The 27275-nt window shown below is 41.1% G+C and overlaps 1 protein-coding gene across 2 annotated transcripts in view; it reads right to left on the bottom strand.

Annotated features, from left to right (window-relative positions):
• The window catches only part of fgf11a (fibroblast growth factor 11a), a 91620-nt gene that overhangs the window by 42385 nt on the left and 21960 nt on the right, over positions 1-27275 (bottom strand). For both annotated transcript variants that reach the window (XM_067580953.1, XM_067580954.1), the window contains one exon: positions 2798-2908. In XM_067580953.1, the coding sequence (XP_067437054.1) occupies positions 2798-2908 (111 nt within the window). The remainder of the gene's footprint in view (positions 1-2797; positions 2909-27275) is intronic.

Raw genomic sequence — 27275 nt, forward strand, 5'->3', positions numbered from 1 at the left:
TATAGTTGTTATAAAATGAACCGTAAGTCAAACCCACGCAAACACTTTGCAGGTGACCTCTACTGACTGATGTTTAATGCCCCAACACACCAGGAGCGCTGTTACGCAACAGCGGTCTTTACATCCGTCTGGAAATGAGCCCTGTTCGCCTTCGGATGTGCCCTGCGGTATTATGCGGTGAATATTTCAGAATTCGACATGAGAATGTTTAAAGTTCAGCGTGCGGCGATGTTTGCCTCGGTGTAGGTGGGCTGTTGTGTAAGAGGGAGAGGTGAAAGTAGGTCTAATCAGTTATCGGAGCTTTCTGGAGGTGTTGCGGGCCTCATTTAACCAAACAGCTGTGAATGGAGGACACATTACCCTGGTGGTATATCTCACAAGTTTTTTTTCCAGTATACCAGGAAGTTTAAATCCTTTCAATTAGAAAGTTGTCTTGAAGTGGTTACGAGATTTACTACATCTTGAGGATACAACTGTGAGTTTCTGATCAGCAAACATAAGCCTGGCAATGTGTGAGTTACATAAAATATACAGTTAAATTTACTTTCCAGGACAAATGCCAAAGGAAAACCTCACCAGAAATGCCTCAAGGTTAAATCTAGGTTCTTTTAACATGCTGCTGCCATGAGTATTTTAACATTTCAATGATATGCTGAAATATAAACTTTACAGAGGGAGTATGATTTTTTTTCCTCCTCCTCTTAGTAGATTGTAAATCCAAAATTGTGCTAACTTCATGTTTTCCATTCAAACTGGTGTTCTGACGGAAAAAAAATGCTGTGTTGCCACGTCAGGGATATCCTATAATACAATATTGATCTCTTTGGGAGTGCTGGAAGGAGTCCAGGGACTCATGGGATATGATGTTTTTGGTCAGTAATCACCGAGGTGATGACCCCTCGGATGGCGAGGTGTGTGTTAACATGGTTGCGGTGGTGTGTGTGTGTGTGAGTGTGCACAAGGAGGCTCAGCAACAGAGGATGACAGCAGGTTTTAATATGCAGAGCTTTAAGTCTCAATTCAGATCCTCAGAGAATCCTCTGCTGTCATTAAGTGATTTTTTAAAGACTGCATTTGAAAGCTGTGTATCTGAAAACAGTGCTACATATGAGTGGTGGAAATGTACATGAATGTGGTATTTTGGGGCAGAGAGCATAGAAGCCTTGTCATCAGATTCAGGAAACCATAGTGGATTGTGTTAATGTGCTTTAAGACAGTGAGAGGTTACTGCTGCATCTGCCACCCAGTGACGTGGTGATTTTAACAGACATATTTTAACAGACAAAATTTTGGAGTGGCTGTTACCTCTACATCCAATACCAACAACCTACAGGAAGCCTTCTGTTCAGTGACATTGACTGCATCAGCCCCTCTAAAGAAGAAGTGATGTTACAGTCCTGAAGCGTGTAATAAATAAGTATTAAACAGAGTGATCACAAACTACAAACTGTCTAACAGCTGCACTGCAATTACTATTGTGTAGTCTAATGTGATTTTTCAAACTTCCATGCACATCCATCTGGTTTAAGTTGAACAATGGCTACCTTCATCATGTGGGCATCAGTTAAAGTAAATGGGAGACATTGAATCAGCGTAGGACTGAAGTGTATTGTGAAGGTATCTTTACTCAGAGAGAGTTGCAGCTTAAGGTGGAGGGAATGGTCAGTAATACAGTCTGATTAATAGCATAGTTTAGCTAACTAAAATCATATTTATTGGCCCAGACTGGACAATAAAACTTGTTTTTGTTTTTTTAATGAATTGTTTGTTCACTGGTAGTGAACAGGTGTATAATTCTGGGTACTCAGATACTAGTTAAGTTCAGTTAAGCATCAGAAAAGCATGAGTGGCAGCAATAACCATACTATCTAAAAGCACCTTCATTTGGTTTGTTTGATTTTAAATCCATATTTAAAACACATTTATACATTTTTGTTTTTCTGTCTGTTTTTTGTAAAGGTTTCATCATCAAAAGGGACATTGGTACCATAACTATTACCATATAAAAGCAGACCACCACTACAACCTACACCGCAGACAGATCTACTGGATTGTTCTACTGTACCTTTCATTTGACAAGCAGGCAGCTGTTTGACTTTTTTTTATCTTGAATTCAGAGATTACAGGAAGCAGCAGACATTGATTGAACTAATCTACATGGTGATTTAGGTTTGTGAGTACCCTGTAAATATTCTAAAGGAATCACAATGTCCTACTCACATCACTGCCTGGAATAAGCAGGGATGTTGGGAACATCATCTACCACCGGCTGCTTTAGTGCAGACAGCTACTAAAATACACCGGCCAGGATTGACAACACACATACACACCTGCAGTATGCAGTAAACACTCACACACATGAGTTATTCATAGATACACAAGGCTTGTGACTTAAAGGTCAGAATGATTGTAAGCAAAACAATTAAAAACATGTGTTTGAAAAAACTTCATCTGTGCTAGGGATCTGGTGTGATATATATTATGTAACATGAACAAATCCCATTTAGCTGGCATTTACCCAGAGCGCCTCACCAAGCGTGCATACATTTTCAGCTTGATTGATCCTAGTGCGAATCAAACCAGAAAGCATGGCAGTGTTATTGTGCATTCATATGCTGTCGGAGATCAGATATACGACTGTCCTACCAGGAAGTCCCTCTTAAATGTCCTTTGGCATGGAAGCAGGGGAAACTCCCAGTGGTGCATGTACTGACTGAGCCATAAAATACACACCTTCATCTCGCTGACAAGTTGTGTGTGGATGGATGTGTGTGTGTGTGTATGATCGTTCACTTACAGAAGGAGCTGCTTTCGTCCTTTGTGCCTTCCATGGTGCCATCCGGCAGCATCTGGAGGTAGAAGCCGTGTCTGCAGTAGAGCCGCGTGACGATGCCCTTCAGCTGGGGCTCTGCAGAGCAAACACAGGGTTAAACACGCGTTAGCACCCAGGAACACACGCACGCACGCTTGTCACTCCACATTTATGAATCTACAGTACTTGAGCGTGCACATTGACCAAACAAGAGGCAGGTCTTGATATTTACACTGTGAAATAGTCAAACAGTGATGTGTGTGTGTGCTTGTGTGTGTGTATGTGTGTGTGAGACCGTGGCCTTCAGCGGGATTGATGGGACGTCAGTGTCTGCTAAAAAGACGGATCTTTCACAGACAGGTTCAAGTGAGGGAGGCAAGCTGTTCCTTCTGTGATTCTGTGTATGTGTGTGTCTAGGTATGACTTGTCACTTTCAGAGACACAAACAAGACTTAAGACCAGTTGACGGGAACAGCTTGTGCAATTGAGGACAAAAGCCATGTTCCCAATTGGTAAAACGTCAATTTTGGGTCAGTGGTTCAGGTTGGGGTTAGGTTTAGACAAGTAGTGGTTATGGTTAGGATAAGTTTCCAGGGAATGAATTTAAGTCTATATAAATACCCCAAAAGTGAATAAAAGTGAAGTCCCCTGAGAATACAAAAGTGTTTTCAAGGTACATTTCATGTGATTTCTATGTTAATTCAATAATTTATTTGCATGCAAGTTATGTTAATGTTATGCTAGATCTATAACAGACTGGAGCTTCTTATGCATATGTGACTGAGGTTTGTAACAGAGTAACGTTAGTAAGTTAGCTAAACTGTGACAATACCCTAACTAAATGAACTCTGAGTCCGTTAGCTAACGTTATGTAACGTAAGTAGGTTTGATATGGTCACCAGGTGGACAGCAGGGCACCAGACAAATAGGATTACAGCCCAGCTGTTGTTTTTATCATTGCAGAGATTGCTTCATTCATAATTACTATGCGTTACGACTGGTAGGTGAGTCTAAAGCTTTGCGCTACCTAATTGCAGTTAATTATACTTGATGATACTAATAAGAAATTTGTGATGCTAACTGTAAGATGCTAATTAAGTGTATCTGAAGTATCAGTTAGCATGAGTCTTGAAGTTAGCATGTATGAGAATAGCTAAGAGAACCATGGATGACAGTGGTTGCAACTGATGCCGTCAGTAAACCATTATTATAATGCTTTATATATTATATCTTAGCAATGCGGTCTTGGGTCAGTTATTTAAAGAAAGTTATTTAAAAGGCTATAGGCATGGACGACTAACCACTCAGCCAAAGGGTCAACCCACTAGCCAAGAGCCTGTGGTCATTACTCTGTAGAGGGCACAGGCCTGCACCATGACACCCAGAATAAAAATACAGAGCTGGAAATGAGCATAAGAGTTCCCCTTAAATGAATCCTCTCCTATCGTGTGTTTAGTCTGCTTTCAAATACCAACTGTCATCATTTACTCAATGCACTCAGAGGCATCAGACTATTTGTTTCGATGATCCAATCAGGCATTTTCATTTTCTGCCAATGCTTTACAGATAAGTTGACGTGTCTTCCTCTAACCTCTTATGTGTGTGTGTGTGTGTGTGTGTGTGTGTGTGTGTGTGTGTGTGTGTGTGTTGAGTTGTGTTTCTTTTCTCAGGCCATACATGCATGACTGAGGGGCTCTTTCACTCCGAAGTGCTGAGAGAGACTAAATAGTGGATCAGAAGGAATGTCAGAATGCTGAAGTGTTTCCACAATCAACTTTTAATGAGAAGCATCAAATATGGATGAGGACAGAGAAGTACGGGGGCAGCTGGCAGTTGGCCTTGAGTTGACAGCAGGGGTGTGAGAAAGAGAGCGAGAAAGAGAGATACACTCTCCCTGAAATACGTGAAAAATGAAGGAACATGGCATATTTTTAGGAATTTTCTTCAAATTAAGTTTAATTTTCTTATTGCTAATGGAATCTGCAAGGGACATCTTTTTAAAAAAGAGCAGTCAAAATTAGTGCAGCAGAGTTTGAGATATGTGTCAAGCTCCAAAAACACTGGATCCTACACTTTCCATAATGCAACTCAGTTGCTGCTTTTATTTTGCTGCAGTCATGTCATGTCAGTAGAATGGGAAGAATAGGAAAAGCTCGACTCGGGAGACTCCCCCCTCCCCCAACACTAGCCTTGTAGTCACAACAGATTAATGGCATCTGAGTGCAAAGTAGCCATTTTTCAGCTATTTTTGTTAACAAACCCAACCAGATCCAAACAATATATATCTCCTTTTAAAGCTGGGGTGTGGGACTTTTGTCTCCCCCTTCTGGCAGTGAGAGTAATTACAAAAACACTGTTGACACATGCTCCGCTGTAGCCTACTCAGTCGCTACTGTTGCAGCTGTAGAACTTGTTAAATTGTTTTGAGCCTCACATGACATGACTCATTTCACTATCATTATCCATTCTGTCTGACAACATTTGGAAAGTCTAAAAGAGTTGCACAATTAAATTATTTTATCCCCATTCAAGTTAGCAGAGAGCTAACCAGGCAGCTCGGCCAGTGGAAGTCTCTAGTGTACATGCTCTGCCCGTATAGCATGTGCAATATGCATTCATCTGGCCAGCGTGGGAATGTCAAACCTGACACCAGATTAAAATCTCTGGTATACTGTGAAATACAGACAGATTTATCTAGTGGTGATAGGCTTAATCAGCATTGTGTGAATTCGTTTGGCGAGGGCGTGAATGTAACTGACATCCATTTGTATGTGAGTAAGTAAGTTCTGCACTGCAGGTTTAAGCCATGCTAGCCAAGTGGCTCTAGGGATCACAATGATGATCAGTCAGATAGTTGGTCCACCACTTTGGTCCAGACTGAAACATCTCAACAACTCTTGGATGGATTGCCATGAAATTTAGTGCAGGCATTCATGTTCCCTCAGGATGAATTGTAATAACTTGAGTGATCATCTGACTTTTCATCTTGTGCCATCATCACGTCAAAATTTTTATTTGTCCAATATTGGGATTTGATTTTGATTTATGGCCAAGCACCTGCAAAACACTTGACATTCCCATCAGCTTTGGCTATACTTTGTGTTTAGAGCTAATTAGCATGTTAGCATACCAACCTAAGATGGTGAACATGGTAATAGCTGTTTAACATCAACACGTGAGCATTTTCATTGTGAGCAGGTTAGCATGATGACGTTAGCATTTAGCTCTGTGCCTAAGTATAACCTCAATAAAAGGCGCTAGCATGCCTATGTTTTTATGCTTGTAATTATGGTATGTCAATTTGGCAAATTGACAAAGTTAAAGTGACAAAGGATGTTAAGATAAAAAGTAAAAAGTAAATATTCAACTTTTTTGTTGCAAAGCTAATGCTTTCTGCCAACTTCAAAGAGTTGTGGAATTGAAGCTCATTAGGGTTTGAGTTAAGCCTTGATGTCTGTGAATTAGTCAAAGAAATGCTGGTGTGTAATCCTGCCTTTCATGCTGACAGTGTGACACAACATGTTTCAGTGTTTTTCATTGGAGGCTCTGGCCTCAGCAGCGAGATGGAGTCGCTGTAACTATAAAAGATAAAAGCTCAACCACCCATCGCTGGCTGACTAGACACAGAAGGTCAAACGTTGAGTGTGGTAATCTGTAATATCCTGAGTGTTAATCCCAAATTAAGCCTCAGGCCACACACCAGGCCATGTGCTGCTTAACGCATCTGCCATAGTGCAGTGCAGAGCAGAGCAACAAACACACAGAATGCAGGCTGATGTTGACCTTTAGCGTGACTCCGCCTCCGTATATCCCTGTTTGGTAACGATGCTGTGTTCCAAAACATTCAGGGGAAATGCTGCTCAGACACAAGGACATGCAAGACTATTGGTGCAGAGCCGTCACGCAGCCAACGCACACTCACACACAACATCTCTTACTCAATCCATGTAGAATTTACTTCTTAAAGCAGGGGAAATCGCCTTGAGTCATACCTGAGGCAGGATGTTGGTTAAACTGAAGGTTTAAATGCCCACACTCACAAACACACTAAACAAACAGAGAACCAGAGACAGAGAATGAGGTCACCAGTAGTCATTTTATTGCCATGGTTATATAAAATATGTGAATATCCCTTTAGTTTTGAGGATTGATGAATTTGTTTCAACATCTTTCATTATAAGAAACTGAAGTTTTAAAGCTATATTTATTTGGGTTTGTAGCTCTGCTGTAGTTCACCTTATTCAATGTTGGCTTGTAAAACCAGACTCTCAAAGTGATGGTTGTTCTATCTTCAATAAAAACAACTTATATTCTGTCCACACTGAAAATACAGCATGAATGTGTTAGGTAAATGTAACTTAAACTGTCATAGGTTTTCCATTTAATGCTCCCAAGAAATTCTGGCCAAACAATGGCACCAAAGAACAGCTTGATGGTCACCGAAGACATTGGGATTAGTCCTCTGGGGACCGTGGATATCCATGACCTTTAGAGCATGACATTGACCACGGTGTTGATCAAAAGTGGATTTTTGCTTTACTGTTGCTTTAAGCATAAGGTTTGGCACTCATCAGTCATTAGATATCATCCTCTGGGACCACAAATAATCATCAAAATAATTAAAAATCAATCACCAGGACTAGGAAAAGTCATAAAAAAAATTTCAAGGCAATCTGGCAGTACATTTGGTGATATCTTTCCCCAGAACGGTCATTGACAGACTGAAAATGTTAGACTGTTCCACTAGTGGAGCATAAATGATCAGCAGTTGTGATTGATGGTTTGAAGACAATCAAATTATTTTACTGCCATATTTTCCGATAGGGTGACCTCTGTAATCTGTTCGGTCATATTCAAGGTCAAATTTAGATTGCTTGTCTGCTGGGGTCTTAGAGTGGTGACTGATTTGGTTAGATTTGGTGGAAAATGTTCTACCTTTTGAGGGAGCCCTCAGAAGAATCTGAGCCATTCATGTACATAAATATAACTGAACGTACTTGTCAGCTGGTGAATGAGCCAGTGATTATGGCGCAGGGATAAAGCAGTTGATGCCAATCTCCTAATGTAAGTGAGACTTCAGTGATGTGCCTGAACCTTAGTACATAAGTCTCTCGCTGAGGTCAAAAGAGATTAAGACACACTATAACAAATATTAGAATAATAATTTGGCAACTATGATGATGAGGAGTTTGGGAACAAATTGTTCTGGTTGGAAGCTGCGTGTATTTATGTCTATATCAATGTACTTTTTAATGACGCTGCCCAGACCAGCCTGCATCAAACCCCATGGATCCTTCTAGAAATGTTTGGCCCTCTAAACAACATATTATCTATAATTCATGACCTGTTCTGGGGCCCCTGGGTTTCTCTGGGCTCCTTGAATCATTAAGAGTTTTGAAGCGCCCCTGTTCAGAGGGCTGTGACAGAGGCAAAGCACTGATCCAGGGTTAAGTCTTTTAGGGCTTAAACACTGGGCCTGTTAAAGCCTGAATCCGGCCTATAGGGTTGAACTGAAGGGGGCTTTGAAAGCTCACAATGACATTTTGGGATTAAAGCTGCTGATTTGAGCATGTTTGTGTCAACAATTTTGCCCAAGATTACAAGAACGCAGACTTTCCCTTAGAGTTTTCCTCTTGGCAGAGTGGAAAAGCTTCTGAAATGAGACCACGGGACTCAAACAAATACATGTTCTTGTGGACTGCGATCACACTGTCACATTAGAACGTATCCTGGGAAGCATTAGCCAACGGACAATAGATGTGTTATCAGAGTGCATCGTATCCTACAAGAACATGTGGTGGCGGTGGTGTGTGTTTATGCGCGAGGAGGATTTGAGTTGGTAATCCCGCAGACATTCAATGCCAATTATGGAGTGACCTTAATAAAGAGCAGGACTAATTTCACGTATTAAGAATTTCAACCATTAAAGTCACCCTGAACCCTCCGGCTGCCCGATGCCCCGAGTCAGATGACAGCTGGGCAGCAGCTAGTGTTATTTTCACCCCCATTGCACACTGCAATTCTTAATGCTTGCGTGTGTGTGTGTGTGTGTGTAGTGTGATGGACACCTCCAACAGAATGGGCTTGGCTGAAGAAGCAGCACTGGTCTGCCAAGGACAATCTCTGTCTGTCTGTCATCACACACACACACACACATAATACTGGTGGATGTCTTTTTGTCGCCTCATCCCTCTCTCTTTTACTTTCTCCTCTCAAGTGTCCTCTCATCATTTACAGCCAGTCAAGTGGCTTTTTAGCATTTGTTAAAACTCACAGTTAAAGCCCCTTCTCTTCTCCCCTTTTGCCTTTCTTTCTTTGTTCTTTGGAGAAGAAGTGGAAGGAGTGACGCAGAAAGAAGAGGGGGAGAAAAGTGATGTTAAAGCAGAGCATCAATAAAACGTCACTTTAGAGCTACAGACACTCTGCTGAATGACTGACATGTCAGGAAGAGGAGGAGGAGGGGCACATGATGAAGGAAAGAGAGATAGATAGAGGGGAGTGAGTGTCTTTATATGTTACCCAAAGGTTGTCAGTTCACTTCAGTGGCAGTGGGACACGTTGAACATTTGTTATTGATGTTTCATTTAGCGCCGTAATTCTTTTTCTTTTTTTTTCAGTCACTAAAGTCTGTCATACGACTTGAAGCCGACGGCACTGCGACAATAGCTGATTATTATACTTCCATCTGTCTGTCGGGGCGTCATCTTAAATGTTCTCCCTTCAGTCTGTGTCAGCACAGACGCACAGTCAAACACCAGGGAGAACAGATGTGCTCCATCACTGACGCCGCCGCCGCCGATGAATTATAGTCATCGTAGTTGGTGAACTGTTTCAGCGTTCAGCAGAATTTGCGTCTTGAAAACTTCATCAGAGAGAATCAGCAGCTTCATGCATCACAGCACCCGAAATGAGTCCAAAACAAATAAGAGTAGACAGGATCCTGATGTAGTTGAAGAAAAATAGTGATACTTTTTTTACGAGTCATATACTGGACTTTAGAAAGAAGGAATTACTATTATTTTACTCAACAATCTTCAAATAAGGCAAGAAGAATGAACCAAAAACGTGGGTTTGAAATAGGAGTGAGTTACACTAAATGATGGGATGACACACATTAGTAGAACATGTAACATTCAGGTACATTGTTTTTTTTTATGTGTGTCCAAACTATTGCCTGGTACTGTAGATAATAATCATTACATACTATCAAGGATAAAAACCGAATGTAATCAACAGAGAAATGTCGTTATAACTTCTCAAGCCTGCACCAAGACTGCCCCTGAATGCATCACCTGACAGTAAATCAGCCTTCGAGTGTCTCGACTAAACAAGCCAACACAATTATGAAAATCTTAATAATAAACATAAAGTAGAATTATCACCTTTCTGACAATGTCAACAAAAAATGAAAATGTATAAGCTTCGTAAAAGTAGGATTTATGGCAGCTGTTGTATTGGATTGCATTAGATTGCACAGGTTTCCTAATAAAGTGCTTGGTGAGTGTTTGTGTAAATATATCAAATAAACTCATATATATATATATATATATATATATGACAGGAGTTGTTATGATTCTTTTGGAGCCCTTCCAGTTCTCAAGAACTAGAAGAACTTATTGTCTGGAAATACATTTCATACATTTAATACCCATGTTCACTATACATACTACAGCATCATTTCCTGATTTTATAAAATGATAAACTGACTTCTTGTATACTAACTACAAGATCTATACTTGAAATGGGTACATATCTCAGAAGTTACTGTATAGTTTTAGTATGGTGTATGTATTAGAGTCACAGACTCTCTTTCTTCTTGATGCAATAAAGATGATGCAACAGGAAGCTCCTACATCAATGTAAGAGTATTCCTTTTCCCCTTTGGATTCACTGAAGAAGAAAAACATGTTTGAAGTGATTTTTACATCACCTTTCATTCGTTTGAACATGAAGGAAGTCTGGAAAAACTGCCCTGTTTGGTCTCCCAAACTCACCCTATTCACACATGAGTGTAGAGCCTGACAAAGAGTGGCTGATTTGTTTTTGGCAAGCATACTAATATCTTAAAAATAATTACTTGTTGGTGAAATTCACATCCAAAAATCACCTCTAACATTTGACACCAGCAGACCTGCAGCCTGCCTTGCATGTTCCGCTGGTGCTGCAGAAGCTGTTTCTGTCCATTCTTTAAGCCGTCAAGCAGAATTGAATAGGCATATTGTAACACAACACTCTCAGTCAACTGGCTGACAGATTGTTCTTTGTGCTGCCTGACAGGTGGAAACAAAGCACAGTTGAATCTTTTCAAGTAATTACTCCTTGAGGCCGTGCAACAAAGCAGCAGTAATTTACAGTTGCACGCTGTTCATCCAGTAACAGAGTGTTGATGTTTCCAGTCTTTGCCTGCACTGCTGCCACCGTAAAACACATGAGCATGCACGCATCCTCAAACTTAAAGTAGCTCCTGTGCAATTTGTATGTTGCCTAAATATTAACCTCATTCTTTGTCCTTTCATCAGCTAGAGGACAAAGGTCATTTCAGTGTAACTCTCTTTTATCAAATATAGCTCTGTGGGCAAATTCCTGCACGGTTGCTGCGACTTAACATGCCTCTGCACGCTGGTCCCAGAAACACTTCTCGGCTTTCTCCGGAGTTAATAAGCTTGTTACTCCCCACTGATTCTAATATTGTCTTTCTCACCACTAGCGCGAGAGCCTGAAGCTATTAATCCATGGACATATGGATTTTACAACTGCTAGTATTTCATCTCCCAGCATTTATTGCATCCAATGGTAAACGCTCGACGGCAGACACAAAAGCAGTAACACATCCTGTATCGAAATGAGAGCAAGTATGATATGTAGATTTTTTTTTTTTTCAGATCACAGTCATTTTTCTCATTTACACACTTCCCAGATGCTTGGAAACATCTGGGTTCAGGAAGAGAGAGCGCGTCACGTGTTCTCACATTTTCATATTTCACCATTCACATTAAGTGCACAGCTAAATTGCATAAAATTAGAGGGCTCACAGTGGCCCCGGTTGACAATGAATAATAGGGATAAAGGCAGGGGAAGCCTATATGGTAATGGCCATATTTAGAAGGACCATCAATCATTTCCAAACCGCCGGCAGCCTCATCCCTCATAGGATGGAGAGAGAGAAAGGGGCGGGACGCCTTCAAAACAAACTGCTTCTCCTTCTCTCCCGTTCGATCACTTCTCTCTTTCTCTGTCTATCCGCACTCCAACTTTTAGCTTTTAGCTAAATCGATAGCGATGAAAGTGATGAAGTGCAATCCTGCTGAAAGTTTACCTGCCTCCCATGTGTGTTTTGGTTGTCATTAACTAACAGGATGGATCATATGAACGGCACAGCGATGATATAAACTGTGACACGGAGACCAAACGGTGACTCCTGAGATACTCGTTGACACGTTCTCTGCACCTGGACTTGGCTAAAAGTGGAAAAGAAAAATAACCGCTTAGCGAAGGGAGATCAAGTTGACATTTGAGAAAATCTAATTCTGATGTGTCAGACTTTGTATTCCAAAAGGAGATCAATGCCACTGTACAAACAGCACCAGAGAGACTGTAGAGCTGAGGAGAGGAGAACACTGTGAGGGCTTTGTGTGTATGTGATAGGATTAAAATTATCACATGTTAAGAATTGTAACCGGAAGCCTTATTACCTTCTATTACATCTCAGTCATTTTAATATGTCCTCAATAGAGATCTAGGACACATTTTAATGGATCCATATTGGTATAAATAAACACAATCAATCATCCTTTCTTTATTGTGTTTCCTTCAAAATACATGGATTCACTAAACTGCAATGCTCACAAATCTGTAGTCTCTCAGCAGAAAACAGTGTTCAAAATGTGCAGGCAACCTTTTAGACAGTCTCTTTCGCCAGCTACGGTAAAATGACAAACATTGCCGGTGGTCATGTCCGTTGTCACTAATTAATTCTGTGAGTAACTGGATGACAAAATGACTATTTGTCATTGTGGGGTTTGTGTGCTTTAACTTTCTTTCAAAAATAGAAATGATTTAAGCTTATCAGTGTTCAGCAGTTTCAAACCAGAACCTCTATTATTCTGATCAAAGCAAAATATGGTGCCCTAAATTTAGTAGGCTACACCTGTTATTTTAATGTATCAGATTCATGTGTAATCAACATTTAGGTAAATTAGTATTGTATTGGCCTTGGCAGACGCCCAACTAAAAAGTCTCAGATTGGGATCTGGGCCAAAAAATTATTCAAATGTGATGCATGTAAATGGACTACATTAGGTGGAAAACCAAAGCTTTTTTTTTTTACTGTAAATTACTTTCTGTGAATTTCATTATAAATGCAACAACAATGTGGAAGCATCAGATTACATAACAGCTGGGAGGGTTTTATACCATCAACGCTGTTTCCAGACAGAATGCTGACAAAACCCCAAATTCTGTTCAGCAGCACTTTTACAGGATCATTTCAGTTTATAATAACTTAGATCTGTTTTTGAACATCATTTTAATTGGTTATGATAATATTATGTTAACCAAAGCAACTGCTGAGATGTGAGAATACAGTGACATCAGTGATTTAGATTTAGATTATGGTTTGGGTTTAAAAAGAAAATCATTAACTGTTGTGATGGGACATGAACTCCAGTCTCAGACACGCCACCACCCGACCTCCACTCCTGGCTTTTCTGCAAAGAGGGCAAACTTCCTGCACTGCTGCTTGAACATAAATCCCGCGCTCTACAGTAATGAGACTTTTCACGACAATGTGACAGTAAACACACCTGGATAATCACACATCTGTCCATGAGTACACACTGAAAAACTGTTCATTGGGAACAAGAAACCACTCGAACCAGAAATGGAGTGACACACACACACACATATACTTATAGGTCAGGGAGAAGGAGACGTTGTGGATTAATTAGAAAAGCAATGGGTGAACTTTTTCAGTCTGTGCTCTAAAGCTTAATGATTTAAAGCTTAAATGAATGGCCTAATGATTAAGTCAGAGAGAGAGAGAGGAAGAGAGAGAGAGAGACAGAAACAAAAGCGGTTGTTAGAGAGAATGAGTGAGAGAGAGCGGACGATAAGGGAAAGGGATAAAGAACAAGATAGAAAAATGGGATGAGAGAGAGAAAGAGTGAGACAGTGGGCATAAATCAAGAAAGAAGCTGAGGCACGGGGAGGGACGGGGGGTGACACTTCAGGAAAGCAAAAAAGGAAAGAAACAGAGAGAAAGTTGTCTGTCATAGCTTTCAAAAATGACCCATATGAGCGTTTTCTGATCTAGCGCTCCTATTAGCACAATGACATCATCTGTCAGTACCTTCCCACAACCATTCTGATCTGGTTAAGATTTGGTCCAGACTTTAAAATACTTTAAAAAGAGGATTTTGGTTCTTGGTAGGAAGTCCAACCATCCCTCCCCAAACTTTATCCCTAATGACGCACTCAGACTGGATTTTGCTTCCCATTCATTTCTATATGGCTAGCACTAGCAAAACGACCCGCCTCTTTAGCTTCACACAAGGTTCACTGCTGTTTGACTGCAGTTGGGACAGTGACAGAGGTCAATGACAGTACATGTTTGATTAAATGCAGTATGATTTGAAACTTTTTGGACTGCTCTTGTTAGCATGCTAGCCACGCTATCCCCAGAGTTAATGTTTACAACCCTTCGCACTCTCTGTCCTGCTTTTGGCCACACCATGCAACAAAATTTTCCTTGGTGAATTTTGGTGTGACTGCACCTTTAAGAGGTTCTGAAGTGCTGTAACAATGTCTCAGTACTTTTGCCTTTGCTCCAGTTAGACAACAGTTATTATTTTCACAGCTGCAAGATATCTATGTCAAGAAAATGTAAACACAGGTTATTTTCTTACAAGTACATCATGCATCTGATGACGTTCAAAGTATTTTTTTTTTTCTATTTTTATTTTGTTGCGGGTTAAAAGTCAACAGCTCAGCAGACTGAGGTCAGTCGAGTGGAAAATAAGAGAATATATAGGGAGGGCAAAACAGCATAGATGTTTTTTTACAATGTTGTGAAGATGTTATTGGATAAGCTAAAATTACAAAGGATTCGAATGACAAGCGCTAGTCTTTCAGAATACGGATAGTAAACCCCAGGCAAGGCTGTATTAGCATCTGGGTAAAGTGGGCAAATTCCCCGCGGCCCCAGAACATCCAGGTTTACTGTGTGTCAGCTGGAGTATGCTAGTTCATTGAAAATTTGCGAGTAAGCCGAACTAAAGCACTGTATCATCTGATGTGAAAAGAGCCAAATGAGAGCCAAAAGAGCCAGAGGTTACATTTTATCCCTGAGTCCCTAGCATAGCGTAGAAGGGGGTCGAACCACATATTTCATTTTTTCAGAAAGACAACCCCTCAATGAGAGTTTGCACTGGGTTAAAGAATCTGGTGGAATGTCAACTTCTCCTTTCTGTGTGCAAATCAGCAATAAGCCGCGAGTTTTCTGGCAACACAGGTAAAGAAACAGAACAAAGATATGAAACAAGTCAGTGTTCCAGCGTTACATCTTTACCTTAAGAAGCTCGTGTTGCAACAGAACACTGCAGAGGCCTGATCAAAGGAGAAAGAGACAGAGAGCAGTGTGAGTCAGCCAGTGCAGAGGTTTTCAGTATCCCAGGACCCTTCTTTACTGATGTTAATTACAGTAACGATCAGCAGGGAGACCCCGCCCACCCAGTGTGGATCCAGGCCAGGACCCAATATCACCTGAGGGGGAGGAGGAGGAAGAAGGACGAAGAGATATGGAGAGGGGAGGAGGAAAGGATTGGATGGACAAGGAAGGAAAAGGACTGTACGGACGGAGAGAGAGCAGAAAGGAGGAGAAATGAGAAAGGAGAGACAGAGGGAAGAATTAAGAAGGAAAATGAAAGGACAGAAGAAGGTGAGAGGATGAAAAAAAGGCAGGTGGGAGGAAAGGAAGAAGGATGGAGGAAGGGAGGAAGAGGAGGTGATAAATGACAAAGAGGGGGTGAAGAATAGGAATAGGGGGAAGGGATTAGGATGAGGAAGAACTCAAGTTAAAGGGGAAGAGGAGTAGTTTCAGTGAAAGGATGGACAGATGATGGAATGAAGAAAGTGAAGAAGATGAAGGAACCTGAGGAGGAAGAGGAAAGGAGGATCAAGAAAAAAAAGAAATAAAGCTGGAAGGAGGTGGAGGGAGGAATGTGGAACAAGAAAGGAGGGAGGGAGGACAACAACAGGAGGAGGAGGAGGAGGAGGAGAGGGTAAACGGGAGGAGGGAGGGAGAAGGATGGAGATAAACTGCGTGAAAACATTTGCGGAGGGAGGGGATGGAAGCGAAGGAGTGAATCAGCAAGAGACGAAGGAGCGGAGGGCGATGGCAGAGGGAGAGAGGGAGAGAGAGAGAAGGGTGGGAGGCGAGTGGAGAGATCAATCACCGATGGCCCTGGTGTTGTAACATTGAAAAGAGTCAATGGCCAGGAACCAAACTTCCCACCCACACACACCTTTTCTCTCTTCATCACTAACATCTCTTTTCGCGGAAACCTTCCTCTCTTTTTTCGCTTTTCTGTCTCAGTTTATCGCTTTCTTGCTCCCTCCCTTCTTAATGACGCTTTACGTCTCTCAGCTTTTTAACCGCTGTGTTATATTTCTCCTCTTCTTGGTAAGTGCTGACCTATACAGAGATAAATAGGAATATTCCCTTAAGAGCCATTAGAGGCAAACACAAGCCAATTTCCTGTCTATAGAAGCTCTCTAGATGACACTTAAAGCATATTATGCCATAACTCACTGCAACGCATGAGTGGAGGAAATGAATATCACGCATGGAAATGCGAAGGAAACACCCCAAAAGCTACAAATTGATCCTGATGCTCAAACAGCTCTGACCACATTGATTGTGAGTGTAGCTCTGAGACTTTAATGTTGCAAATTGGGAAAAAAAAACATGGATCCAGCGTGTATTTGGTGTCAGCTATACAATGAACTACAGGTGGACATGTTAGTTGATATTGTATTTTTCAGGGAAGTATCTGTTAAGAGGAATATGAGATGAGTCTGGTCTGGTCAGATCTAGAAATTATGGACTTTGCATTCAGGAACTAAACATTATGTTCTCCCACAACTCTTTAAATGAATGTAATGAATAGATGCAAAAGAGACATGCCGAGGTGTAAAAGCAGACTTACAACTCACAGTGTGCCCGTCTCTGCAGTATCAACGGTCTGTTGGGTGTTCAATGGTTATTTATTTCTGCTTTACAACTTCACTTGAATGAAGTAAACACACATTCTCTCCCTTTATGTTGCTCTTTTTGAACGTGTTGGGGAATTGACTACATAACTTTGTTTTTAAAGTTAATAAACATAACAAGGAGTGGACTTGTTATAACTATGTTTTATTGTATTATACAGCACTGGTGAACTGTTAATACACCACTTAGTGATAATCTATAGTTGTAAACAAATACACTGACACTTACAAATGTTCATATATCTGCTTACAACATTATAATGTGTTATTGTGTGTTATAAAACATTCATTGATGGTTTATATGCTGTTCATGAACCCTGACTAGGAGGGTTAAATAACGTTTTACCATTGGCTCAAAGGTTAATATTGTCAAGATGGTTTCCAATGGATAAACAGCACAAATCTGCCTGTCCAAAGTCTTGAAGTTGAACTCCAGTTTTGTACTGTTAAAAATGCTGGTGTGACTAAGCCCTTGCAGTTCAGCTGAAGTTACATTTTAAAAGAAAATTGATTTATATCTTTGATGAGAAAACTAAAATCAGGAGTACACTGACATACAAATGAATGATACAAATGAATTTTGTTATTGTGATGTATGCACATCCTCAGAATTCCATCTGTCTTGTGTGTGTGTGTGTGTGTGTGTGTGTGTGTGTGTGTGTGTGCAGCTGAAGATACTGTTACTCCTCCGTTGTCTATACATACACACACACACACACACACATGCACATACATAAGTCATGACAAAAAAAACAGGTCATGACACTTGCATGCTGCTGTCATCCTCTCTCTCAATTGTCTCCCCTGAGAGTTCACATAAAATTCAGGTGAAACCAACACCGGATTCTTGGCGGATGTTCCATCTCTGTTTGTGTGGTTATGCCTGTGTGTGTGTGTGTGTGTGTGTGTGTGCGTGTGTGTGTAAGCATAGGCAATACCTGCCCTCGTGTTTATGTTTGTGTGCATGTCTGACCATGAAAGCCTGCATGTTTATGTATCCACCTGAGAATACCTACGTGTGTCTCTATGCATTTATTCTTGTGTGTGTGTGTGTGTGTGAGTGTGTGTGTTCTTGGCTGACACTCTGACAGAGATGGATGAGGCAGAGTCGGCCCCGGCAAGGGGCTGGTGTGCTTTTGCGTCAGTGACCTCTGACCTCAGCGAGGCCGGCAGCGGCGGACACGCTCTCCCACCGTGCATTAGTTAATGACCAATTGCTGTCTCCCTGCAAACACACACACACACACACAGGTGTGTTTTTCATCCTCAAGAAGAGACGGTGTGTGTGAGAGCGTGTGTGTATAGGAGCAGATGGATAATGGGCTGGAGGGAAGGGTGAATCGACAATGACTTGACGAATTTAAACAACCCCGAAAGACTCTTTGCTCAATTCTTCACTTGGATCTCATCCAGAGTCGCTGATAGAGAGAGGAGAAATCAATTTGCTTTCACATTATTATCAGAAACACTTCACAGCTCTGTGTGTGGTGCTTTTACACATCGGTTTATAATTTATTGTGATATCCTAATGTTAACATCACACCAGTATTTCAGGCTGACATATGATATCGTTCATGTTTCCTGCAGATTCCTCCTGATCACAGCTGTATTACTTTCTTTCATTTTGTTAAATCGTTAAAACATTTTTCATCCTGTCAGACAACATTTCCCATTAAACCCTTTGGTTCTTCCCCCCATACAGTTATAATAAAAGAGGATCTGTGACTCATGTTATAGTGTGTGTTTGTGTGAATGAGTCCTACCCAGGGAGGGAGAGTATGAGGGATATTATTTTTATTACCGTTACACTTAATAGTCATATACTCAAATCTATTTAAACGTTTTTATTTCTTTTTATCAGTCGTTTGTTTTCATTTTTGTTCTATTAGAGTATGTTACAGTATGTTATGAATATATATATGCATACATTTTTTTGTCTTTGTTAAAGGATAAGGCTGACGTTATTCTTTAGTGCAGTTATTTTCAACAAATTCCAGCATGCCGTAGCGCTCCATTGTTATCCAAACCCTATTTAAAGCACGTCAATAGCTGCACCGTTGTACCGTTTGACATGTTCCTTCATCACCGTCCACATGGGTAATGTAGTTTATATGAGTCAATCCCACACACACTGTCCTGCTGCTGTAGATACTCAGTAGAGCACCAAATGTGTATCGATCCGCAGCTGAAAATAGTCCCCAACAAAAGCACAGTTTATTCCAGTTTGAGTAATGTTTACTAAAAATTACAGCTGTTTCAGAAAACTACTGAGATTATTTCACAAATGAAACTATACACTTGTGAGCAGTTTTTTTTAAATATTTTGTTGTTGTTTGTGTGTGGGAACTGAAATCGACAATTCAAAGTGAGACACACTGGGAGTACAGGAGGTTCTATGTGTGTTTGTGTGTGAGTGTGTGAGAGAGAGAACGGGGAGAAAGTGTGTTAAAGCCTTATAACCTACAGGTCAATTACATGTCACATTGTGCAGGATGGGTCTCATAAAATCACAATCTGTGTGTCAGACTGTGTGATCTTAATTTTAAAGCAGGTCAGAGTGTGTGATGAATGTCTGGTGAATTACACGCTGTATCCGGATTGGTTGGTTTGGACTAACGGGGGGTTTTTTTAGCAGCTCTCAATATTGTCAACTTTAATCTGGCACAGCCCAAAATCACACGACGTATGGGAGCAAGAAAGTGAAAGAGGAGAGAGGAGAGAGGAGAGAGAGAACACCTCACCTTCTCTGAGTCTAATTGCTTCTCTTTTCCCACACCGTTCCCTCCTCTCATTCATCTCTAAACATATGGAACGAACACCTCTCACCTCCTTTCTCCTCTCTCCCTCCTTTCTTCTCCTCTCTTCTTCGCCTTCTTACGTTTGGCACAGCGCTGAGCCAGCACTTCTGCCTCCTTCATCCCTCTCTCTCTCTTTCTCCACCATGCTCTCTCTCTCTCAATGCCACAGCAGTGGAACATGGAGCACAATGCTAATCAGGCTCTCCCACTGTACGTACACCTCCTTCTCTCTCTCTCTCGTTCATTCGCTCACACACACACACAAACGCACGCACGAGATATAAAAGAAGCCTCGTCTAACGAGTGTCAGGAGTTGTAAAAAGAAACATACTTTGCCTCGCCTTTTATCTGCCTCACTTTTCCTCCTCCTCTCCCTAAAACCCTTCCTCTGTCTCTCTTTTTTTTCCCCCCCGTTCGTTTTATGTCAGCGTCAGCTCCCAAATGAGGCAATCAACAGCCATGGAACTATAATACAGTATGATCTTTTCCTCAGGTCATGCCTACCTAATATTTTACTGCCGTATGTCATTTACACTGTGGTGGTATAGTTTGAGAAAGGTGTGGGTGATAAATCAGGCAGATGTTGACGCTTTCACACTGTCCTTGGTTGAAACATCTCATCCTTACACGGTCAGTTTTAAAGATAGCAAACAATATTAAGTTTTTCTCACGATTTGTCTTAATTTGTGAAGTTTTAGCTCTTTATCTGATCTTCTTTGTCATTTAGGCTTCCCCGCACTGTCTGAGATCAGCTCAATCGCAAATTCTTTCTTCATCATATCCGGCTGTTCCCTTTTCTGCCAAAAGATGCTTCTTGTCTTCAATGTCTAATCACCAAAGTCTTTCTTTCCTGTTATCTCAATTAATACTGTTATACATTTCCATCTGATCCCTCCTTACTGAACTACAGGCTTCTTCAGTTCAAAAATATGAATATCGGGGTCTGCTCAAAAATAAGCTAATCAGTCCTTGTTATCAAACTGCAGGTCAATACTTGCACAAATACAGAAGGAAGACAAAATAACATAAACATTTTAAGCTGTACTGATAAATATTTTTATATTAACAATAGCTTATATGTGAAACGTGTCATAGTGACGAACCCAAATGGAATTACCACCCAACTTTGAGACTCTCCTTAGCTCCGTGGTACCTTTCAGCCTGTTTTAGCTCATAGTTTCCTTTAGATGGTCTGCAACTTCACTGTTTTGGTTCACTCTCACTGCTCTAATCAACCTTTACAACCACAGCAGGCAGCTGTTTTCAGTGAAAAAGGTCTGATAGACCCACGGCACTCTACTTGTCAAGCACCAAACAACAGACAGGCAGAGTTAGCACCTAGCTGGTGAAGAAAATGGAACATACTGTATATGTGAAGAGCATCATATTTACTGCTTTTAAACTGCCTCACTTATTTAAATTCACTTATCAAAGTGCTGATTGCCACACCATTTTTTCCACTGTAGCTGACAAAAGCATGCAATCAATCTAATATAAACCACTTTTGGAGCAGTGCTTGTGATTAAGTTACCTCAGAGTTACGGGTGCTGTCCCTGATTTTGTTGTAGTACCCCGAAGTCAGCTTTCAGCTCACTGCTAATGTTCTGAAACTAAGAAATTTCACAGCTGAGTTTCACAACTTTAGGTTGGATTTGGGGGGTAATAGGTCATGTAGGGGTCATAGGTCATGGAACTTATCCTACGTCTACATTTTTAACAATAAACTTGTAACTTCTCAGCACATTAAACCACATGATGTGTTGGTAGATAAAACTGGTGGTAACCTCAAAGACTGTTAATGAAAGGGCAAGAAGAGCAATGATGTTGCTGACTTTCACACAATTCAACACTGATAGTCAGTCAATAACGGAGCACCAAGACCGCAAGCCATGGCGAACAATTCAGAATGATTCTAAAATATTCAAAAAAGTATTTTGAAATGTTTTACAAGGTAGGAAATACATTCAAAATCTATGTAAGGCCTTAAAGACATGCTGGTAGGCAGATTGCATACTGAGCCAGGCTAGTTGTTCCCCCGTTTCCTGTCTTTATGCTAAGCTAAGCTACTGGGCAGTTGGCTGTAGCTCATATTTAACAAACATACATAAGACACATTGATCTTGTCATGTAACTCATAACAAATAAGCAAATAATTGCATTACCCAAAATGTGGAACGATTCCTTTCTTTGTGAGAGAACAAAAAACCTTTTGAGTACCCTTAAAGTCCTTTTCTGGAGTTTCTTAAAATTATTTGTTTACACTCATTTCTCTTTGCTTTATCTTAGCAAACATGACGGTGGGGGTTTGCAAGAGTCCCAAAAAAACATCTCTACATGTTAATATAATTTATTTTTCTGTTATTCACAGCTTAACTCGACACTGGTGTAAATTGGCTGCTGAGAATCTTCAATCCGACACTCCATGCAGAGTAATGCAAACACAGAGCGACTGTAAATCCAATCTCAAAAGACTGTAAGAAACTCTGTAGCCGAAACATGATCAGCTCTGAGTGACTTGAATGTAGACTGTCCATGCGGCACATGCTTTCTATTTCATGACATTAAAGAGTCGCCCGTGGCTCTGAGAATCTTTGTCCTCGGAGAGTGCGACATGGGAGTCAGTTTGCTCGCGAACAAGGACACAGGACATACAGAAGTGTACGTGTCCTGCGGCAGTTATGTTGCATCTAGTCACCAGATTCTGGATGACACTCCTAATTAGGCGCTCGGCGACAGACAGGCCGCGCAGCCAGAGATGTTTCACCCACACACACACATATAATAACACGCGCTGCCCGACTCAGGGGGTACCACATCATCAAGACAGGAAACACTGGGTTCTTGGGCAACCTAAGGAGCATCGTGGGACCGGCATACCGCGCATCGCCCCAGGCAACAACTACCAAAGGAGTCGGCGGCGATGTGACTCGTGTTTTCTCCCAAATCTCTCGTCGTCATTCTATAACTCTTTCTTCCCGTTCTCTCTCTCTCTCTATCTCCAATCTGTGTCTCTCTCACTGTGTAATCATATCCTTTACACCATAGGCTCCCTATCTAATCTCATGCATCGGTACTCTTTAATTAAACTGATTTGCAGAGACTCTCTCCTCCAGTCTGTCCTCAATTCATTCATGCCCCCATACCAAAACACACACACACACATACACACACACACGCTCGTGCGGCAGTACATCCTCATTCCCCTATGTTCTCGTTGGCAGCGCCGCAATCAACTGAAATGCCACGCAGTTCGCAAAATGTTACTCCTAATTATTTCCTGATCTCATTGAAGCAGCTGTTCCCCATCCAGTAAAATCGCTCTTTGATTGGAGACACCAAACAGCGGCGACCCGACGATAAACGTGACAAAAGAGCCGACCAGGATGACCTGAGTTGACACCTCGGGAGTGGGCGGAGGAGTCGAGTTGTTACTGGCCGTTGTGCATGTGGTTCTCTGTTGCAGCGCTCCCATGTTGTCAGCTGAAACTGAACGGGTGAGACGGGGTTATCCTAACAGAGCAGTGTGTTTCACTTTTTAAACCTGCTGAAGCTAATCACAGCAAACAAGAGAAAACACACACACACACACACACACACACACACACACACACGGTTTGTACAGTAGCTCCGGTGCCTCTGAGTCTAATTTGCCGCGCGGAGATAATGGAAAAGGTGAAGCTACAGTACGCTCTCTTTCCTGCTCTTCCTCTCTTTATAATTTCCTCTTTGTTCACCTGCTTATCTACCTCCTTCTCTTTCTCGCGCCGTTCTCTCCCCGCTTCTGAGGGATTCAATTTCCCTCCAGCTAGTAAACTGCACTCTAATTATACAAGCTGCTTTATTGAACTGGACGGGGATAATTCCCTTTATGCGTTCAGAGACGGGCCTTCCCTTAAAACCCATCCGGGCAACCCCATCATCTCCAGCCGGCCCGGTGATCTCCTCCTACATCTGCCCATCTGTTCATCTGTCGTTTTTCTTCTCCCGGTCGTCCCTTTAGTACCTCTCTTCTTCCTCTCAGTCGGCGGGTCAGCTTGTCTGGCTCGCTGCTAGTGATTCATTTATTGCCGTCGTGTATCTCCATTACACTGCAGCAAAGCGGGCTGCCTGCGAGGGTACAAAACCGTGTGATAAAACTCGTCGCACAGGGTTGGATTGGGTTTAGGGGAGGATGTTGCATTAGCCGAGAGGATGAAAGTAATTCACTGTATTTTTCTGAAGGGCTGAAAGAGTTGAGTGCGGTTGAGCAGGTGATTTACTGAGGCGTTCAGGGGCAGATCAAATTACATTCTGTTTTGAGCAGGCATTGCTGTACTGTTTACATGCATACTGTGCTAAAAATGATCATTCTTCTTTCATATATGCAAGTGCTTCCATAATGAAGTGAAGTCTAACAATCAAATAGACTCAACATCAACGTTGCTCTACATACTGTAATGTGTGAGCCTGCTGGATGAGGCTGTTGGACACAGACCAACGCACACATCAGGACAGGAGTCAGAGGTTTAAAGGGATGGTTTGGATTTTTTAAAGTTTGGTTGTATGATGTACTTATCTATAGTCAGTGTATTAGAAGAAGTGCCAGCATGGACGCCGAGCAATATACTGCTGTGGACAGGGACAGCAGCAAAATGTATTTTAGACACCTGAAGAAAACGTATCAGTTTAAGTGTAAGCTATATTTAGAATATCTTCAACGCTCTACCTTGCCGTCAGATGGCCCTTTCCTTTGGCACTAAATTTTCTCAACTGTAGAACTTCCATATTCCTGAGCATGCCGTGCACTGTATTACACCGCAGCAGCACTTTCTGACCCAAACAGCTGATCTGTAGTGTAGTGCGAGGCTTGTGTAGGAATATTGAAGTTCTCTAAAAAATCTGAACTATCCCTTTAAGGAAATATATCAAAAGTGATATTTTACTGTGCATATTGCTTACTAAATATACATATATAAACATAATTTAAATATATAACAAATTCAGGTGCCAGGAAATGCAAAAAAAGAGGTAAACTGCTCTTTTTTATACCCATTATAACATTGCTCCATAGCACTACTAGTGGTCAAAACTCATACCTTTAACTAGCATGGGTTTCTCTCATATATCAGTCATAATACACATCTTTGTTAAGTCTAAGTAAAGTAGGTGCACTCTTTATTTTAGGTCGAGCTCACAGTAAGTGATCAAAGCAGCAAATGTGCTGTACTAGTCAGTAACACTAATCAGTAGCTAACTGAATTAGATGTCATACATGAAATTTAAACCAAATACCAAAGCAATATAGTATGCAGCCTTAAAGATTATACTGAATACCAGTTTTCTGGATTTAAAATTACAACAATTTTCTTTTCCATCAACCACTCTACAGTCCGATTTTAAGGTCAGTGGCTGCATGCTCCTGCCTTTCTGAAGGACACTCAAGGACACTTCAGAAGAGCAGCAGCTTCCCAACAGGGTGGCTTAACTTGAGCTTACTTAACATCATCTTACAAAATCCTCAGAAGGCTCTTTAGTGGACAACTCAATTGCTGTATAAGGACTAGTATGCAAACGATCTGGCAACCAACTTGTGAACCAACATGTAAGGGTATAATGACTATCGTCAGGCCGATCATTATCGTCATGCAACAGGGAGGCGAAACGAGACTAATTGCTTCCTTCTCAAGTCCCCAGAGATGTACTGTGTACATAAATAATGGCTTCTAGAGGGGTAGAGAGGAGACGGGTGAAGAGACGGGGGAGGCATGAAGGCAGGTTTTCAATAAGGTGATCAGCTTTCCCATGTTGCCTAGCTCTCTCATTTTCCCTCTCTTTGGTTTAATTGGAGGAAAGGTGAGGCGAGCAGGAGGCGGTGGTGGAGGGAATCCTCAGCCATTTTGTCTATCTAATTGCTGCGGGTGTGGGAGTAAGGTTTTTGTAATTACAGTTAAGTCAAAGCCCCTTTAGGCTGCAGGGGGATTGAGAGCAGTGCGGCTGAGAAACGTGGAAATGGAAAGGATATTAAACACTTCAATTTAAAAGGAAAAAAACGCTTTGCAGTTATGTCGAAAATTGCCCAGCAGCAACATCTGGTGCAACATGGAAGTGGACTAAAGAATCAGATTTACACAAAAATAGCTTATAAAAATAAAAAAAAAGGTTAGAATAAACATAAATGATTGCTCAAGTAAAAGTTAGTACATTAATAAGTCCCTAGTTTCTACTCCAAAAGACTGTAGCTTGAGAAGAGCCGGGTGAGTTGACCTGAACATGTTTATCTGGCCAACATAGGGAACAATAACAGCTTGGCTACAGTTTGAAACCAAGATAGAAGAGCCTTGATTTTCTCTAAAGGCTACTTGCACCAAAAGAACTCTTGTTGTGCAATGAAAACCCTCAACCTCTAAGCAAAGTCAACCTTTCCACAAAAATCCAGGTAGCTAATTTCACCTCTAACGTGTGCACTAGCTGTTGGCTAAAAATGTTGCTATTTTGAGGGCATTTTGGCATTAAGAGTATATCTTAAAACTTAAAGGCATCTACATTCAGGTTGTTTTTGTCCATAGCGTAGGTTGACAAGTCTGTCATGCTATCACACTCAGCCATGGTTGTTGCTGCGTCCCACCTGAACAATTAGCCAAGCTAGCATACAAGCATCAAACTCAGGATCTAAACTCCAGAATATTTCTTCAGAAACCTTCAGCTGGCATCACAGACAATATTTTTTATGTTTTTCTAAGGCAGTGGCAAAATGTTAGCTTCTATTAGATAACTACTAGGCTACTTATATATTGACAACAACCAATTAACTAAATGCTGTGGTTATTGACTGTAACATGATAGATAATATATAAACACAAAATTAATGTTCCCTGTCAAATAAAGCTCATATTTAAAGGAAATCTACAGTTTATTACAAATTGGGTTTGGTTTTTGTAGCCTGGTTATCAAGTCTATTAGTTAGAATAACTTTGTACTCACCGAGTTCATTGCTGAGCTGTGGGAACATGGCAACATCGCCAAAAAAGAAGTATGATGAGGCAAAAAAAACATGAGCAGTCAAATGATGAGAGGGGTTGTAAAAAAAACCTAGGGTAGTCAACTTTTTTATGTAATCAACGAGAAACTGTAAAATTGTTCATCCATCACAATTTACAAACGACGTCCTGGATCAACTTTGCCCTACTGTACTTGCAGTTGTTGTGAACACTCAGTTTTCCTGTGCCATGGGGGATTTTCACTACAATTACAGGTGCACTCACCTTCAGTTTACCTTCAAAGCTAATTTGCTTAATTGTTGGCTTGTTTCTTAACTGCTCTGAGTTTGGTTTTTTTTTTGGTCCCTGCTTTCCGAGAACTCAGAAATGTACTTGCTTGTGTACAATGTTATCATAACCCAACCAATAACCACAAAATAA

Source organism: Thunnus thynnus, chromosome 22, assembly GCF_963924715.1.
Source record: "Thunnus thynnus chromosome 22, fThuThy2.1, whole genome shotgun sequence".
NCBI lineage: Eukaryota > Metazoa > Chordata > Actinopteri > Scombriformes > Scombridae > Thunnus > Thunnus thynnus.